This window comes from Microplitis mediator, chromosome 4, assembly GCF_029852145.1.
Source record: "Microplitis mediator isolate UGA2020A chromosome 4, iyMicMedi2.1, whole genome shotgun sequence".
NCBI classification, from domain to species: domain Eukaryota; kingdom Metazoa; phylum Arthropoda; class Insecta; order Hymenoptera; family Braconidae; genus Microplitis; species Microplitis mediator.
Genome location: NC_079972.1, coordinates 4,195,204 through 4,208,574, shown reverse-complemented (window position 1 = coordinate 4,208,574; position 13,371 = coordinate 4,195,204). Strand labels below are relative to the sequence as shown.

Sequence of the window (13,371 nt, the reverse complement as noted above, 5' to 3'; positions counted from 1 at the left end):
TGGTATCCAGGTATGTGTAGTCCAACTGGTAGCTTATTAATTAGACTGTTTATAAAACCTCGACCACTGGTCTTTACACATGTGCTCTCCATAGTAGCAGCATCATGACTGACTTAAAATGATATAAAACCTGGTACTTATAGCTCGCTGAGTGAGTTGTTGTTGTGATCGCAAACAGACAACATGGAGTTTAAAAGTCAAGCAGCCAAGTTACCAGTAATAAACTTTGATCAAATTGTTCAAGGTACCGGAGTGAAAAAAGTTAAGAGACACGGCGCTTTATTGCCGAACAGTGTACGCGCTATATTTTGTGGTCCATCAAATTGTGGAAAAACAAATGCTCTGCTCTCACTCATCATACACCCCAATGGCTTGAGATTTGATATTTATTTATCTCTACTCAAAATCTCTAAATCAGCCAAAATACAAATTTTTAGAATCACTACTTAAACCAATAGAAGGTATTGGATTTTTTACATTCAACGAGCACGAAGAAGTACTGAAACCGGAAGATGCAAAACCAAACTCATTGATGATATTTGATGATGTCGCTTGTGAAAAACAAGATCATATCCGAGCTTACTTTTGTATGGGTCGACATAAAGATGTTGACAGTTTTTATCTCTGTCAGACTTATACACGTATCCCTAAACATTTGATACGTGACAATGCAAATTTTATAGTTCTCTTTCGACAAGATGAAATGAACTTGAAGCATGTGTATGATGATCATGTAAATACTGACATGTCATACAATTTATTCAAAGACTTGTATTCAGCATGTTGGAATGATGTCGATGGTAAATATGGTTTTGTCGTGATTGACAAAGACAGTGAACTAAATAGTGGCAGATATAGAAAAGGATTTGACTGTTTTATTAGTATAAATTAAGTTGTACTTGATAAATAGTCATCAGAGATTAAGTGAACTTTAACCCATCAACATGAAGACCGAGGAGCTTTCAAAGCAGAGAGATGTCTTACATCAGATATCTCAGGCTAGTGATGCTATCCGACGGAAGCACAGAATGCTCAAGTTGGGTAAAGACACAGCTGAAAAGGCAATGGGTGAAATGTTTAAGCCTATTGTTACACCTCTGCAGAGTCTAGTCGAGTCGTCTAAGCATAAAATCAAACAAGAAATCAAGCAAGAAGTCAAAGAAGAATTTAAAGATGATAATTCAACGGTGAATAATGATGCCAGTAATTATGATAGTATTATCTCTGAAGATAGAAGTGGGACTCTGGAAGGAACACAAGTATTTCCTGCTAAAGATATTGACATGAGATATGGTATTCGTCGACGTTTTAATGATTTTTATATTGGTGATTCTGAAATAACTTTTGACGATAATGAGATTAATATAAAAAATAAAAATTACTCTGTGACTCCTGGTTTATTGGAATTATTATTTAAAAAATCGTCAGATGATTCAAAAGTCACGCAGAATGATAAAAATAAATATCTCGAAATTATTAAAATGACAAATACTCATAGAACAAATTATAAACCAGATGGTAGTTTTTATGAAGACACGACAATCAAGTATAATAATTATATTGCCGATTTTCTCGATAAAAATGCAAACTTATCAAAAGGTAAAGGATTACTTGATTTTATGATTGCGAAAAAGAAAAAATCATGTATGGATTATGTCTACTGGGATGATCCAAATGAACTAGTTGACCGTCTGCGGTTACTCATGGTATCTCAAGCAGCTGGAAATCCAAGTCACACCAATGAAATCATATCAATTATAGAAGAGCTACGAGAAGCGGGGATTATTTATTAGCATCTGTTGGGTCAAATTTATGTCATTTACTTGCTGACTGTTGAAGTGAAAAGAGCAAAAATGAGTATCGATATATTTGGACGTTCACTACCAACTGGTGCTGTAATCAGTGGACCACCAGGACCACCTGGACGAGGATTTCAAGTAACTGTTGATGGGCAGTACGATGTTGAGAAAAAGAGACTGTGTCATGTTGGCAAACCTGCTGAAGATAGCGATGCAGCAACTGTAAAATTTACACGTGATCTTGTACATCGCGAGTTGTCTCTAATGTATGATAGTATGAGGAATGATCAGTCAGAGATCATTTCACACTTACACTCTCAAGTGGTAACACTCGACTCAGCTGTAACGCTATTAAAAAAAGAAAATCAAGAACTAAAAGTTAAAATAAAACGTATGAAGTCACAAAAAGACTTAATCAGTAGAAATACACAACGAATAAAAGAATTGGAAGCTAGAATTTTCGTTGACAATGAAGGAGGACAAGAAATCAGTAACAGCGTATGAGCTGCACAGACAAGCACGCAGGAATTATCAACGTCGTCATGTTGACATACGAGCACTTGATGAAACTTAGCAAGCTGACTTAGTTGAAATGATTCCTTATGCAACAGTAAACAAAGGAAACAAATATCTGCTAACTGTCATAGATATTTTTTCAAAGTATGCTTGGGCTGTACCAATTAAGAGTAAAAGTGGCAGTGATGTCACTAGTGCAATGAAATCTATATTTCAACTGGGACGTGTTCCGAAAAATCTGCACGTTGACCAAGGCAAAGAATTTTATAATAAAGAATTTCAAGAACTTATGCAACGTAAAAACATCAACATGTACTCGACATTCAGCAACTTGAAGGCATCCATATGTGAACGATTTAACAGGACACTTAATAATAAAATGTGGCGTGAATTCTCTGCACGTGGTACCTATAAATGGATTGATATATTAGAAGACTTATTGGATACTTACAATAATACCAAACATCGGACAATTAAAATGAAACCTGCTGATGTAACTGCTGCTAATGAAAAAGAACTGCTGAAAAAAATATACAAACCTCTTCAAGCTCAGCAACAAGCGCGAAAAAATAAATTCAAAGTCGGAGACAAAGTTCGAATCAGCAAGTACAAACATGTGTTTGAGAAAGGTTACACACCCAACTGGACGACTGAAATTTTTACAATTAAGACTGTGCAGAAAACAAATCCAACAACGTATAAGCTCGTAGACTATCAGGATAAGCCAATTGAAGGTGGATTTTATGCAGAAGAACTCAGCAAAGTCAAATATCCAGATGTATATCTAGTGGAGAAAATTATAAAAAAACGCGGAAATAAATTGTACGTCAAGTGGCTCGGCTTCGATAGCTCCCACAACAGCTGGATTGAAAAATCTGATCTGTAAATAAACTTTTAAAAATACACTTATATCTATGAAATAAAAAACAATTTTTTCATTTGTATATAAATGTTTTATTTATTTACACACATATCCTTAAAACTAATTTTTACATACTTTTTACATACTTAAAAAACTAATTTTTTTTTTTTTTACAAAATTTTTCTTTTTTTAATAGCAACAACATTTTCATCATCATCGTTCTCATCTTTATCATCATTTGATTTGAATCCCCATGGCAATGTGTCAGTTGAGTTGTCCAACAGTTGTCGTTTGTCATCTGTCCAGCTTAAGGCAATTTTGTACTGTGCTACTGTCGTCACGTCATGTTTTGAACTTTTGATTAAGTACTGTTTTTTCGTCAAGTTAATATGATCGTGAAGACATCTATTGAAATCATCAAACGTGATAGTTCGCAACGTAGGACCTCGGATTCCCTTTGCTCGTTTTTTGGTTTCATCGTCATTTAAAATTTTATAAGCGCATAGCTTGGCCCGAAGTCCGTTGAAATGAGTCATTATTTTCCCATTATTCTCATCTTTCATCAGACCTGGGACCTTTTTGTTTGCTAGCGGCATATTGTACGAGTTTTGAGGGGGGTAGTCCGAGGTATCGAATTTTGAAATATCACGTTTCATGATTTCGTAGATGTCTGGTACGGTAAAGTGGTAAATTAAACTGTCAGTGTCCGTATACATCAACTTAGATTGTTGATTTGTCAAGTTCTGTTTGACATAGTTATAGTGGAAATCGTAGATAAATATTTTTGATAAATCTAAAATCGCGAACCCAGTGTAAATGGGTTTATCAAAATATACCTGGGTTGTTTTCATTTCCACTATAACCATGTCTTTGTCAAAGATGGTAAGACTATGAAAGTTAGGCTTACAAATGAGGTCTGATGCACCATATCGACCAGACCATCTAGTAACCAATTGAACATCTTTGTGTTTCCTAACATTCTCCATAGTCTTACCGAAGACTGCGTTATTCATGAGATTGAAGAAATTCTTCTCAAACTCATTTTGGGCAGCCTTCCTACAGTCTGTATTCTTGTCAATGTATGTCTTTAGCCATGGGGATTGCTCAAATTTGAGTATACGATGAATTTTTTTTAATTTCATACCTAAATCTAAACATTGTTTTAAATTTTCATAGTGAATAATATATCTATTTTTATCAAACAGAGTGGTACATAATTTAGTAGACTTGCTACCTGGTGGTAAAAAGTGCTCAGGACACAATGGTAAATCTTTGTGTAGCTCATGTAGCTCCTGAGGATAGTGCAAGTCTACTTCTAAAATATATCCTACAGTATCATTGGTATTTACAAAATTATCTACATCATTTAAATCATTTTCATCTACCCACTTAAATGAGCCTTTGGGTAGTGGCATACTCATTGCCGCACCACACAAATTATTCACGTCGAAGTACATCAAATATGACTCGGGTTTGTTAACGTCAAATTCATCACCCATGTACCGATTGTTGGCCTTCGCATGCCTATTAGTACACTGAGACACTCCACCTCGTATACCTTTCTCAATGAAAAGTACCATTTCGGGGTCAGTCAACAGTTCAAGTTCCACATTGGTGTATTTCAGCATTGCATCGAAAGCTAATCCGGGTGCTGTATAGTAGTGCAGCGGATTTAAGTTATAGTTATTTAAACAACTATGTCTGAAATTTTCAAATACATCGGCCAAGAGTAGTACATCCGCCTTCAGATACAGATCAGAGTACTCACCCAATGTACTGATATTAAATTTATTCCAGACAAGTTGAGCAAATGAATAATTATCGTCAGTTATACCAGTATTGGATAATTTAGAAAAAAATGAATTTTGATCGGGCAACTGTTTGTCATTAAGCTTATCAATGTTTGTAATATATTCATACGGGAATACACCCTTGCGAGTGACTAGTTGAAATTTTTCCGGATCTGGGTAATGAAGTCTTGTAATTTTTTTATTGTCATCATCAAGATAAGATGCTAATTTTTCTAAACTTGATGCCATGAATCTAAATGAATCGATAAAGCGTAAAGATACAGATATATTATCAATTGTCTTTGTAAATGATATATATCGCTCTTTATTAATTGGCAACAATGTAACTTTACCTTCAAAAACTGTTGCTAATGATTTAATTAAGAAATGCGAATCATACCCAGATGAATTGTGAAATACTACTGGTATCGTGTGAGATTTTGGATAATTTAAATTGCATGAGATGTGTGCAGGTCCGCGATAGTTACCAGTAAAATGGCAATGATCATAGCATTTCTCCTTGTCAGAGGCTATTGTTTTTTCGCAAATATGACAAACAGTTGACCGATCATGACTCTTTTGTTGCTGTTTGTCAAGTGGTTTCATGGGTATAGGATTTTTTAAATACTGCTCAACTTCAAATGCAAAATTTTCAAGTTTATTTACAAACCACTTTACGCAATCAGATGATCGATTAATTTAAAATTTGGATAAATTGCTGTCATAATTACAGTGACGATAAAATGCAATGCTGTGTGGAGCGTGTTTTTGAATTTCATCATCCCCCTGAGGCTCTAGTGTACACTCTAAGTCTGCGTAGACAACAAACGGTACCGAGTCTTTATTACGATAATTTTTAAATTTTAATATTTTGTTTTCATTAGTAGGAAATTTCATACGGACTTTATTTAATTTGAAAGAGTCATCATTGTGATTATTAAAAGATATTTCTGTTTTAAAGTGATTTAAACATCTATCACAAAAATATAATTTACAGTGTGACTTCGTGATTTGACTTTTTATTAATCGCGAGAGATTTTTAATTAATGCAAAATGATAAACAGGCTTATAATTTTTAACATCATTTTCATTGGACATAATTAAATTTACGTTTGCCTGCACCATTAAAAGATGAATTTTTCTTACATCAGGCTTACAATTTTTACTCAAATACAATGGTATAATGGTACTTTTTTCATTCCCGAAGCCGTTAAATTCTGACTCAACCCCGTGTACATTAATTGAAAGATTATTCAAAGTTTCGAATTTCGGTATATCTTTCGGGGTAATTGGAAAATTTATACCTTCATACTGAAGTACGCTGCTGTAATGAGGGTGCGATGTTGTCCTCTCCGGATGTCCAGTGTGAGCTTCGTGTGTTGCCGCCACAACACACCAGAGAAAGCAGTACTCGTCGTGGTTCTCAATGTTCAAGACTGCGCGTTTGAGTTGGATGTCTCTGGGTAGTCTGACGAAAGTAGATGCTCCAGCTTGTAGAGGTGTATATCTGGACATTGTGATTACCAAGCTATGGATCTCAAGTAATCTCCACCCCGAGTCCTTATGATTGAACTCTTCAACCTTTTTTAATAAGTTCTCGTACACATGATTAGCATACCAATCAGCGAGAGATGTTGTGGGTGTAATTTCACGACTTGTAGTATTGAAAGATTTAGTTTCATCAACAACGCCATTAATTTTTTCATTTCTGAATTTGCATACAAGTTCGACGTTGATTTTCACCCCAGCAACATCTCCCAACATTTCTTGGATTTTCTCAAACACCAAGTCTTGTGAATCGTTTAAAAATTCTCTCAAATCGGTGTGAGAGAGATTTGTGACACATCCAGTTCGAATATTATTGGCGAAAGCGTTATCGAGATCTTGCCACTTGATGAGTCGATGACGCATTCTCAAATCACCACCTGCAGCCAGGCCGCTGAGTTGAGCAAATTGATCGCCATACCAGCACAAATGCACAATACTGGCTTGAACGCTTCTCTTAATTTGAACACTTGATTGTGAATCTGCCAAAATAGTCTTACAGTATTCAATTGTCTCAACACACACCTGATAGCACCTCTGACAATGTTCTTCATTCACTGACTCTAAGTGCAAATCGTTGTACGATTGTGCAACAGAATTCACCAATCCGTGAAGTGCATCAACTAATCACGCCATTTTAAATAATGTTTTTATCAATAGTTTACAAATAAATAAAAAAAAAATGTGTCAGTTGCACAAAAACCAATAAGTATCAGTTGCACAAAAACTAAAAACTAATAAGTGTCAGTTGCACAAAAATTAAAAACTAATAAGTGTCAGTTGCACAAAAATTAAAAACTAATAAGTGTCAGTTGCACTAAAAAATAATGTCTAGACACTTCACTTAAACTAAAAATTGTTTATAATTTTTGTAAAAAATTATTTAAAAAACCGTAGAGAACTTCACAGAGAACTTTAACACAGTAAACGTCAGAGAATATTTGAGCAGAGATCCGTACTTCATTCAGAGACTCGCACTTCTTTTTTGTGGAGTATGCTATCGCGCGTTGCTTTTATAGGTGGGGCGCGACTCATCAACTGCGCAGTAGAAAGTTCTAGAACAACCTGTGACGTCATAAATGACGCAGTAAAAATAGATGTCGCCCCAAAAAGTACCAACATAACCAAGCAAAAAGTAGTGGAATCCCCTAGAATAACGTGTCAACATAACCTAAAACACCAGATGGCGCGACAAATAGTATGACGTCACCTACTACGCAGTTAGAAAATTAAACAAAGAAAACAAGTTTATTCCTGCACGTGCATGAGTCATCAGTCTAAAAATAGATCTTCTGGAACTTTCTACTACGCAGTTATAAAATCAAACAAAGAAAACAAGTTTTTTTCTGCACATGAATACGTCATCAGTCTAAAAATAAATTTTCTGGAACTTTCTACTGCGCAGTTTCAGAATCAAACAAAGAAAACAAGTTTTTTCCTGCTTATGGATGAGTCATCAGTCTAAAAATAAATTTTCTCGAACTTTCTACTGCGCAGTTTTTAAATTAACCAATGGAATTAAAATATTATTGATTAAAAAATTGTGTGGTGGGGGATGATAACAAATAGCTGTGCTGGATTTTTAATTATTCAGTAATTCATTGTCTGTTGTCGAGATACGAGCTATCAAAATGGAGATGATAATAGATGTGCAAGGGTTTAAAGGCTCAAATAATCAGTTTATTGTAAAAGAGCTTGCTTCGATTACGGTCCAGCATAAAATTGATGGTGTTGAAGAAATGTCATGTACGTTATTCAAACCACCTTGTGATTGGACATTATTATCAAATCAGTGTCAACGCTTAAATACCTGGGTAACATATAATCATCATAGAATCACCTGGGATGCTGAAAAAACGCAATATTTAAAGCTAAAAGAAACAATTGAACATGTCACTTATAATTACAAATATATTTATGTAAAAGGTTTTGAGAAAAAATTATGGATCGAAGATTTGATTGGAAGCGAAAAAATTGTAATTGATTTAGATGATTTTAAAGTTCCCGCGTTGAAAAATATAAAATTATTGAACAATAATTTTTGTGAATATCACTGTAAAATGAACAACAATAATTACTTGTGTGCTCTGGAAAATATAATAATTTTAAAAAATTGGATTTTTAAGTAATTAATAAAATTGAACTTGATGTTACTCTATTTTTTTCTCTATTTTTTCCCCCTTTTCTTTTTATTTTTAAAGATATTAAGTAATTGTTTACATTTTTATGACCTAGAAAATAGTTTAACTTTTTATAATTACTTATTAATTGAATTATCAAATAATTTACATGCATTCTGATAGTCAAAACTGATGATAAGTTGACATCTACCCACTGAAATAACTTGTTGTCACATTTTGATGACAACAAGTTGATTGAATTTACCGCCACCTGTAACGATTGGATGTATCGATTTTGAATTTCCCGCGCTTGAAAAAAATAATTACTTGCATTTTTGGAAAATTGCTATTTGAAAATAATTAATAAAATTTAATTTGATGCAATTCAACTTTTTTTTCTAACAATTATTATTTTTAAAAGATATTAAATCATTGTTTACATTTTTATAACCTAGAAAATAATTGTTTACATTTTATAATTAATTATTATTATAATTGATGATAAGTTGTCATCAACATAATGTTGCAACCATGCTGAGTGTAATAAGTTGATGACAATTTAACGACAACTTACGGTCATTTTCAGTCATTTATGCTAACTTGCTGACTACCAGAGTACATTTTTTACGAAGTTTGATTGTACCACAACTAATGATTAGATACATTGATTTTCACTTTAGTGTTTTATCTTTTAAAAAACAGGTAATTATAATTTATATTTTAATTTATTTAAATAAATATCGATGTATTTCAATAAATATCGATGAATTTCAAACGGCTGGGATTTTATAGCCGATAATTCGAATACAATGTTGGTTACATTTTTTACTCATAGATGGCGTTATTTTATTTGTCTAAACTTACGCGCGCAAATTTTTTTCTAAGATAGAATTTATTCATTTTTAATCAATTTATGAATAAAAAAATAATGATTACGATCATACACTATGATATTAATTGATATTTTCATATTATTTTTGTTAAACATCGTTTAAATCAATTTCTTTAAAAATGTAAACAAACCAGCGTGGGTTTGTTACCCACGTGCTCATAGTGACCAACAATAAAAGATATGTAAATTTTCTGTGATTGGTCAAGAAAAATCAATTTTTTTTCTGATTGGCCCTTTAATTTGTTTTTGCCTTCGTTATAAGATTTTAGAAAAGTGGTGGGGTAGTTTCTTGTAAGAACCTGTCACCACAGACAAAGGGTGCTAAGTGCGTATATCAAATAATAACGTGACAAGTTTTCTTTCTTTTGTGAACATTTTTTCGAATTTTTGATTAAAAAATCAATTAAAATCCTATAAGATTATCATTTTAAAACAAAGTAAGTAATTAAAAAAATTATTTTTTTCATATTGATAATTAAACATGTTTTTTTATTTTTTTTAAAATTATTATGTTTAAATATTAGAATAATTAGATGGAAAATTAATGTTTTCTTTACATAATTAGAAGAATAATTCACTTTAATAAAATTTCTTTTATATTGATAAATACTTTATAATTATTTTTACTGATTTATGTGAAAAAAAATTTTTTATACAATTAATTATGTCTAAAAATTAATTTTTCAAAAAATTATTTGATATCAATAAAAATAAGATTTTTTCTTTTTTCTTTTTTTTGTATATGCTTAAAAAAAAAAAATTTTTTTGTGTACATAATTAATTATCTGTCTAGAAAAGTAATTTTTTAAAAACTTTTTTTTGCTTTAATACTTTATGAATAAGTTTTTTATTTTGACATAATTACGTAGAAGAAAATTAAATTTTTTTTTTTTTAAATAAGTAAAATACTTTTGTGATTTATTCTTACTAGTTATGTTGAATAATTTTTCTATGTTTTGCATAATTAATTCTATACTTAAAAAGATAGAAAAAATAATCGAATTTTTGTTTTTTTTTCTTCGAAGGAAAATGAATCGGGAACTAAACGATGAATTGAGGTACATTGAAAACCGATTGCATTACCTGATGGTCATTCCATTAAGAGTGTACCAAAGATACGAGGATGAATATCTCCTAGCTGGTGATGTGCGGAGACAGGTTACGCAGATTTTGTGTGGTGGCGAATTAATAAGAGATGGCCCCATCATATTACTATAGGGTATATCAACGGAATTGGTGGTTGATGATTCCCGGCAAGAATGGGTACTTAGAGTGCCAAGCTCGAGCCGGGAATTGCGAATTCTTTTGGAAACGTCCGTGGCGTCAATTTTTACATGGATCGGTGATGACATCGACACTTATCAACAGCAACAACATCAACAAGTAGTAGTAGTAGAAGCACAACGACAAATTGATGAACAACGACAAATTGACGAACAGCGACCAGAAGATGAACGGTGACAAATTGACGAACAGCGACCAGAAGATGAACAGCGACAAATTGAGGAACAGCAGGACATTGATCTCAGACGACGGCTACGTACTATCAGTGAACATCAATTGCGCTCAAAGGGTTGTGATAATCGTTGTTGTTGCCACGACAGATTCCAACAACAACAACCACAACAACGGAGAGGGGGAGGTTCACCAACACCATCGCTGGCCTCAACGGTATTATTAACGGACTCCGACAATGATGATTTATCACCACCGCCATCACCACCATTACCACCATCGCCGCCTTCAACACCATCACCACAACCGCCATCATCAGCTAGAATATTTTTTTATTCGGATGGTGAAGACTCGTCTACTTCTTTGGACGAAAATTAGCAATAATTATCATTCTTTTTTTATATATGTTATTCATTATCAATTACTATTGTCATTTTTTATTATTATTTTTAAGAAATAAAATATTATTTGTCACTAAAAACACACACACATACACACACACACACATTATTCTCTTTATGTAAAAAAATTATTACAAATTAAAAAAAAAATAATTACATTAAAACAAAAATTCTTATTTCAAAAAACCCAAAAATAAAAAAAAGCACTCAACGCATATCACGTTGTATGTTAAGAAATCCTTATCCCTACTGTCCACCATACCCCTCACGCAGTTTTAAAGCGGTCTTAAATGCCGCGCGTTGCAAAGAGCATGCGCAAACCAACTTCGTTTGTTTTGAATTTCCCTCACATATATACATATATATTTCTTAACCTACAACCAACTTGAGTTAAGCGTTGATTTTTTTTATCCAACTTTCGGTAGCGCATGCTCAGTCGGATTTTATTCTTTTGAATTTCTCGCATGAACTTTAATTTTTTTAGACCGGATTATTGTGATTATTAACATTATTATTTATATTATTATTAATATTATTATTATTTTTATGGTTATTAATATTATTATTTATATTATTCTTATTATTATAAATAATTAAAATTTAACTGTGTACATAGAAATAACAATGAAAAGGCCTATAAAATAATGAGTTAGAGGATAATTACATTCAAATTTTTTTATTTTTTGTTACAATATAAAAAAGTACATTTATGTTGACCAAATAGCAAATTCAAATTGGCTATATTTACTGCCATGAAATCTTAAATAAAGATGCTGTTCTTCGACAGTGTTGACAAGGTTTTTGAATGTGTCTTCATCGGCAATTAATTGGTTGTTCGTCCTTGTTGGAAAGAAGACTGTAAATTGACCATCAAGAGCAGCAACCACTCTGGGCCCATACTGCGTTGGAATTTTTTTTAATTCAGTAATTTTGTACATTTTGCCAACTTCTAATTCTTTAAATTTTCTGGTTGGCAAAATGATTTCTAAATTACTAATTTCATTAAGTTTCTTCAAATCCATCCTAGAAAAAGATATTCAATTAATTAGTTAATTAATAAGTTGATTAATTCATTAATAAAGCATCAAATATTTATCTAAATTTGCAAGTAAAATGACTTACGTGATTTATAAAAAAACAAACACAATAAATATTATAAAACTTTTAAGTAACTTTTTTCCAGACTGTTAACTTGAATGTTTCAGCGTAGACTGAGGGCTGAGAGCTCAAGTGCTCGGAAATTATCCGTCTACCCCCACTACAGCTTGGAAACAAGCTCAAACCTGTTGGATGACGCAATCGATGACGTCATCCAGTAAAAAAAATGGGGGGGGGGGGGTAATTAAACCGATAGATGGCATACTCTTCGCATGCTTCTCGAATGCACTTGTCCATACGTCAGTTTCAATATATAAGACTTGAAATTATTATTACACTTGTGAGTACACACACTAACACAACCTGTAGATGGCAGGCAGCTAGTGCCAGCTCTGAGGGTGATGCGAATTACACAACCACCTTTAATCTGGTAGGCGGCCTATGACCCAATCTAGTTTGTAAAAGATGTGTGTATGTTACTTTTTTACACAATCACCATCGTACATGACTTTAAATCATTCTAAAATAACCTCGAAAGCGTGTTTTAGTCGGTAAAATGGATCTTACCGGCAGCTAAAACTACCTAACCGATTGCCAATATCCATACCGACTGCCGATATCCATACCAAATGCCGATATCCATACCGACTGCCGATAACCATACCGACTGCCGATAACCTTACCGACCGCCGGCAGGTAACCCTCCGCCGGTAACTTAGCACGGACTAGAACCCACAATATGTTTTATCGGGGGGGGGGGGTGAAGCCCCCCTGCTCAACTACTATTAAGTGCAAATATTTCACAACAAAATAGTTGTGAATCTGTTCAGCTATCGTTGGTAGATCAGTTATAAATTTTCGACAACAAGACGGATGTTTTCTTAGAATACTGG

The 13,371-nt window shown here is 33.0% G+C and overlaps 2 protein-coding genes across 2 annotated transcripts; one reads left to right on the top strand and one right to left on the bottom strand.

Moving 5' to 3' along the window:
* Nucleotides 1-944: 944 nt before the first annotated feature.
* Nucleotides 945-1,793, top strand: LOC130667175 (uncharacterized). Its single transcript, XM_057468666.1, has one exon. It carries the CDS (start codon nt 945-947, stop codon nt 1,791-1,793), a length of 849 nt encoding a protein of 282 aa, XP_057324649.1.
* Nucleotides 1,794-3,347: 1,554 nt separating this feature from the next.
* On the bottom strand, nt 3,348-5,573 carry LOC130667174 (uncharacterized). Its single transcript, XM_057468665.1, has one exon. The coding sequence runs from the start codon at nt 5,571-5,573 to the stop codon at nt 3,348-3,350; it is 2,226 nt and encodes a 741-aa protein (XP_057324648.1).
* Nucleotides 5,574-13,371: the final 7,798 nt, after the last annotated feature.

Excerpts from the sequence above, each read along its gene's own strand:
- LOC130667174 (XM_057468665.1), bottom strand. The coding sequence starts at position 5,573 with ATGAAACCACTTGACAAACAGCAACAAAAGAGTCATGATCGGTCAACT.
- LOC130667175 (XM_057468666.1), top strand. The coding sequence starts at position 945 with ATGAAGACCGAGGAGCTTTCAAAGCAGAGAGATGTCTTACATCAGATA.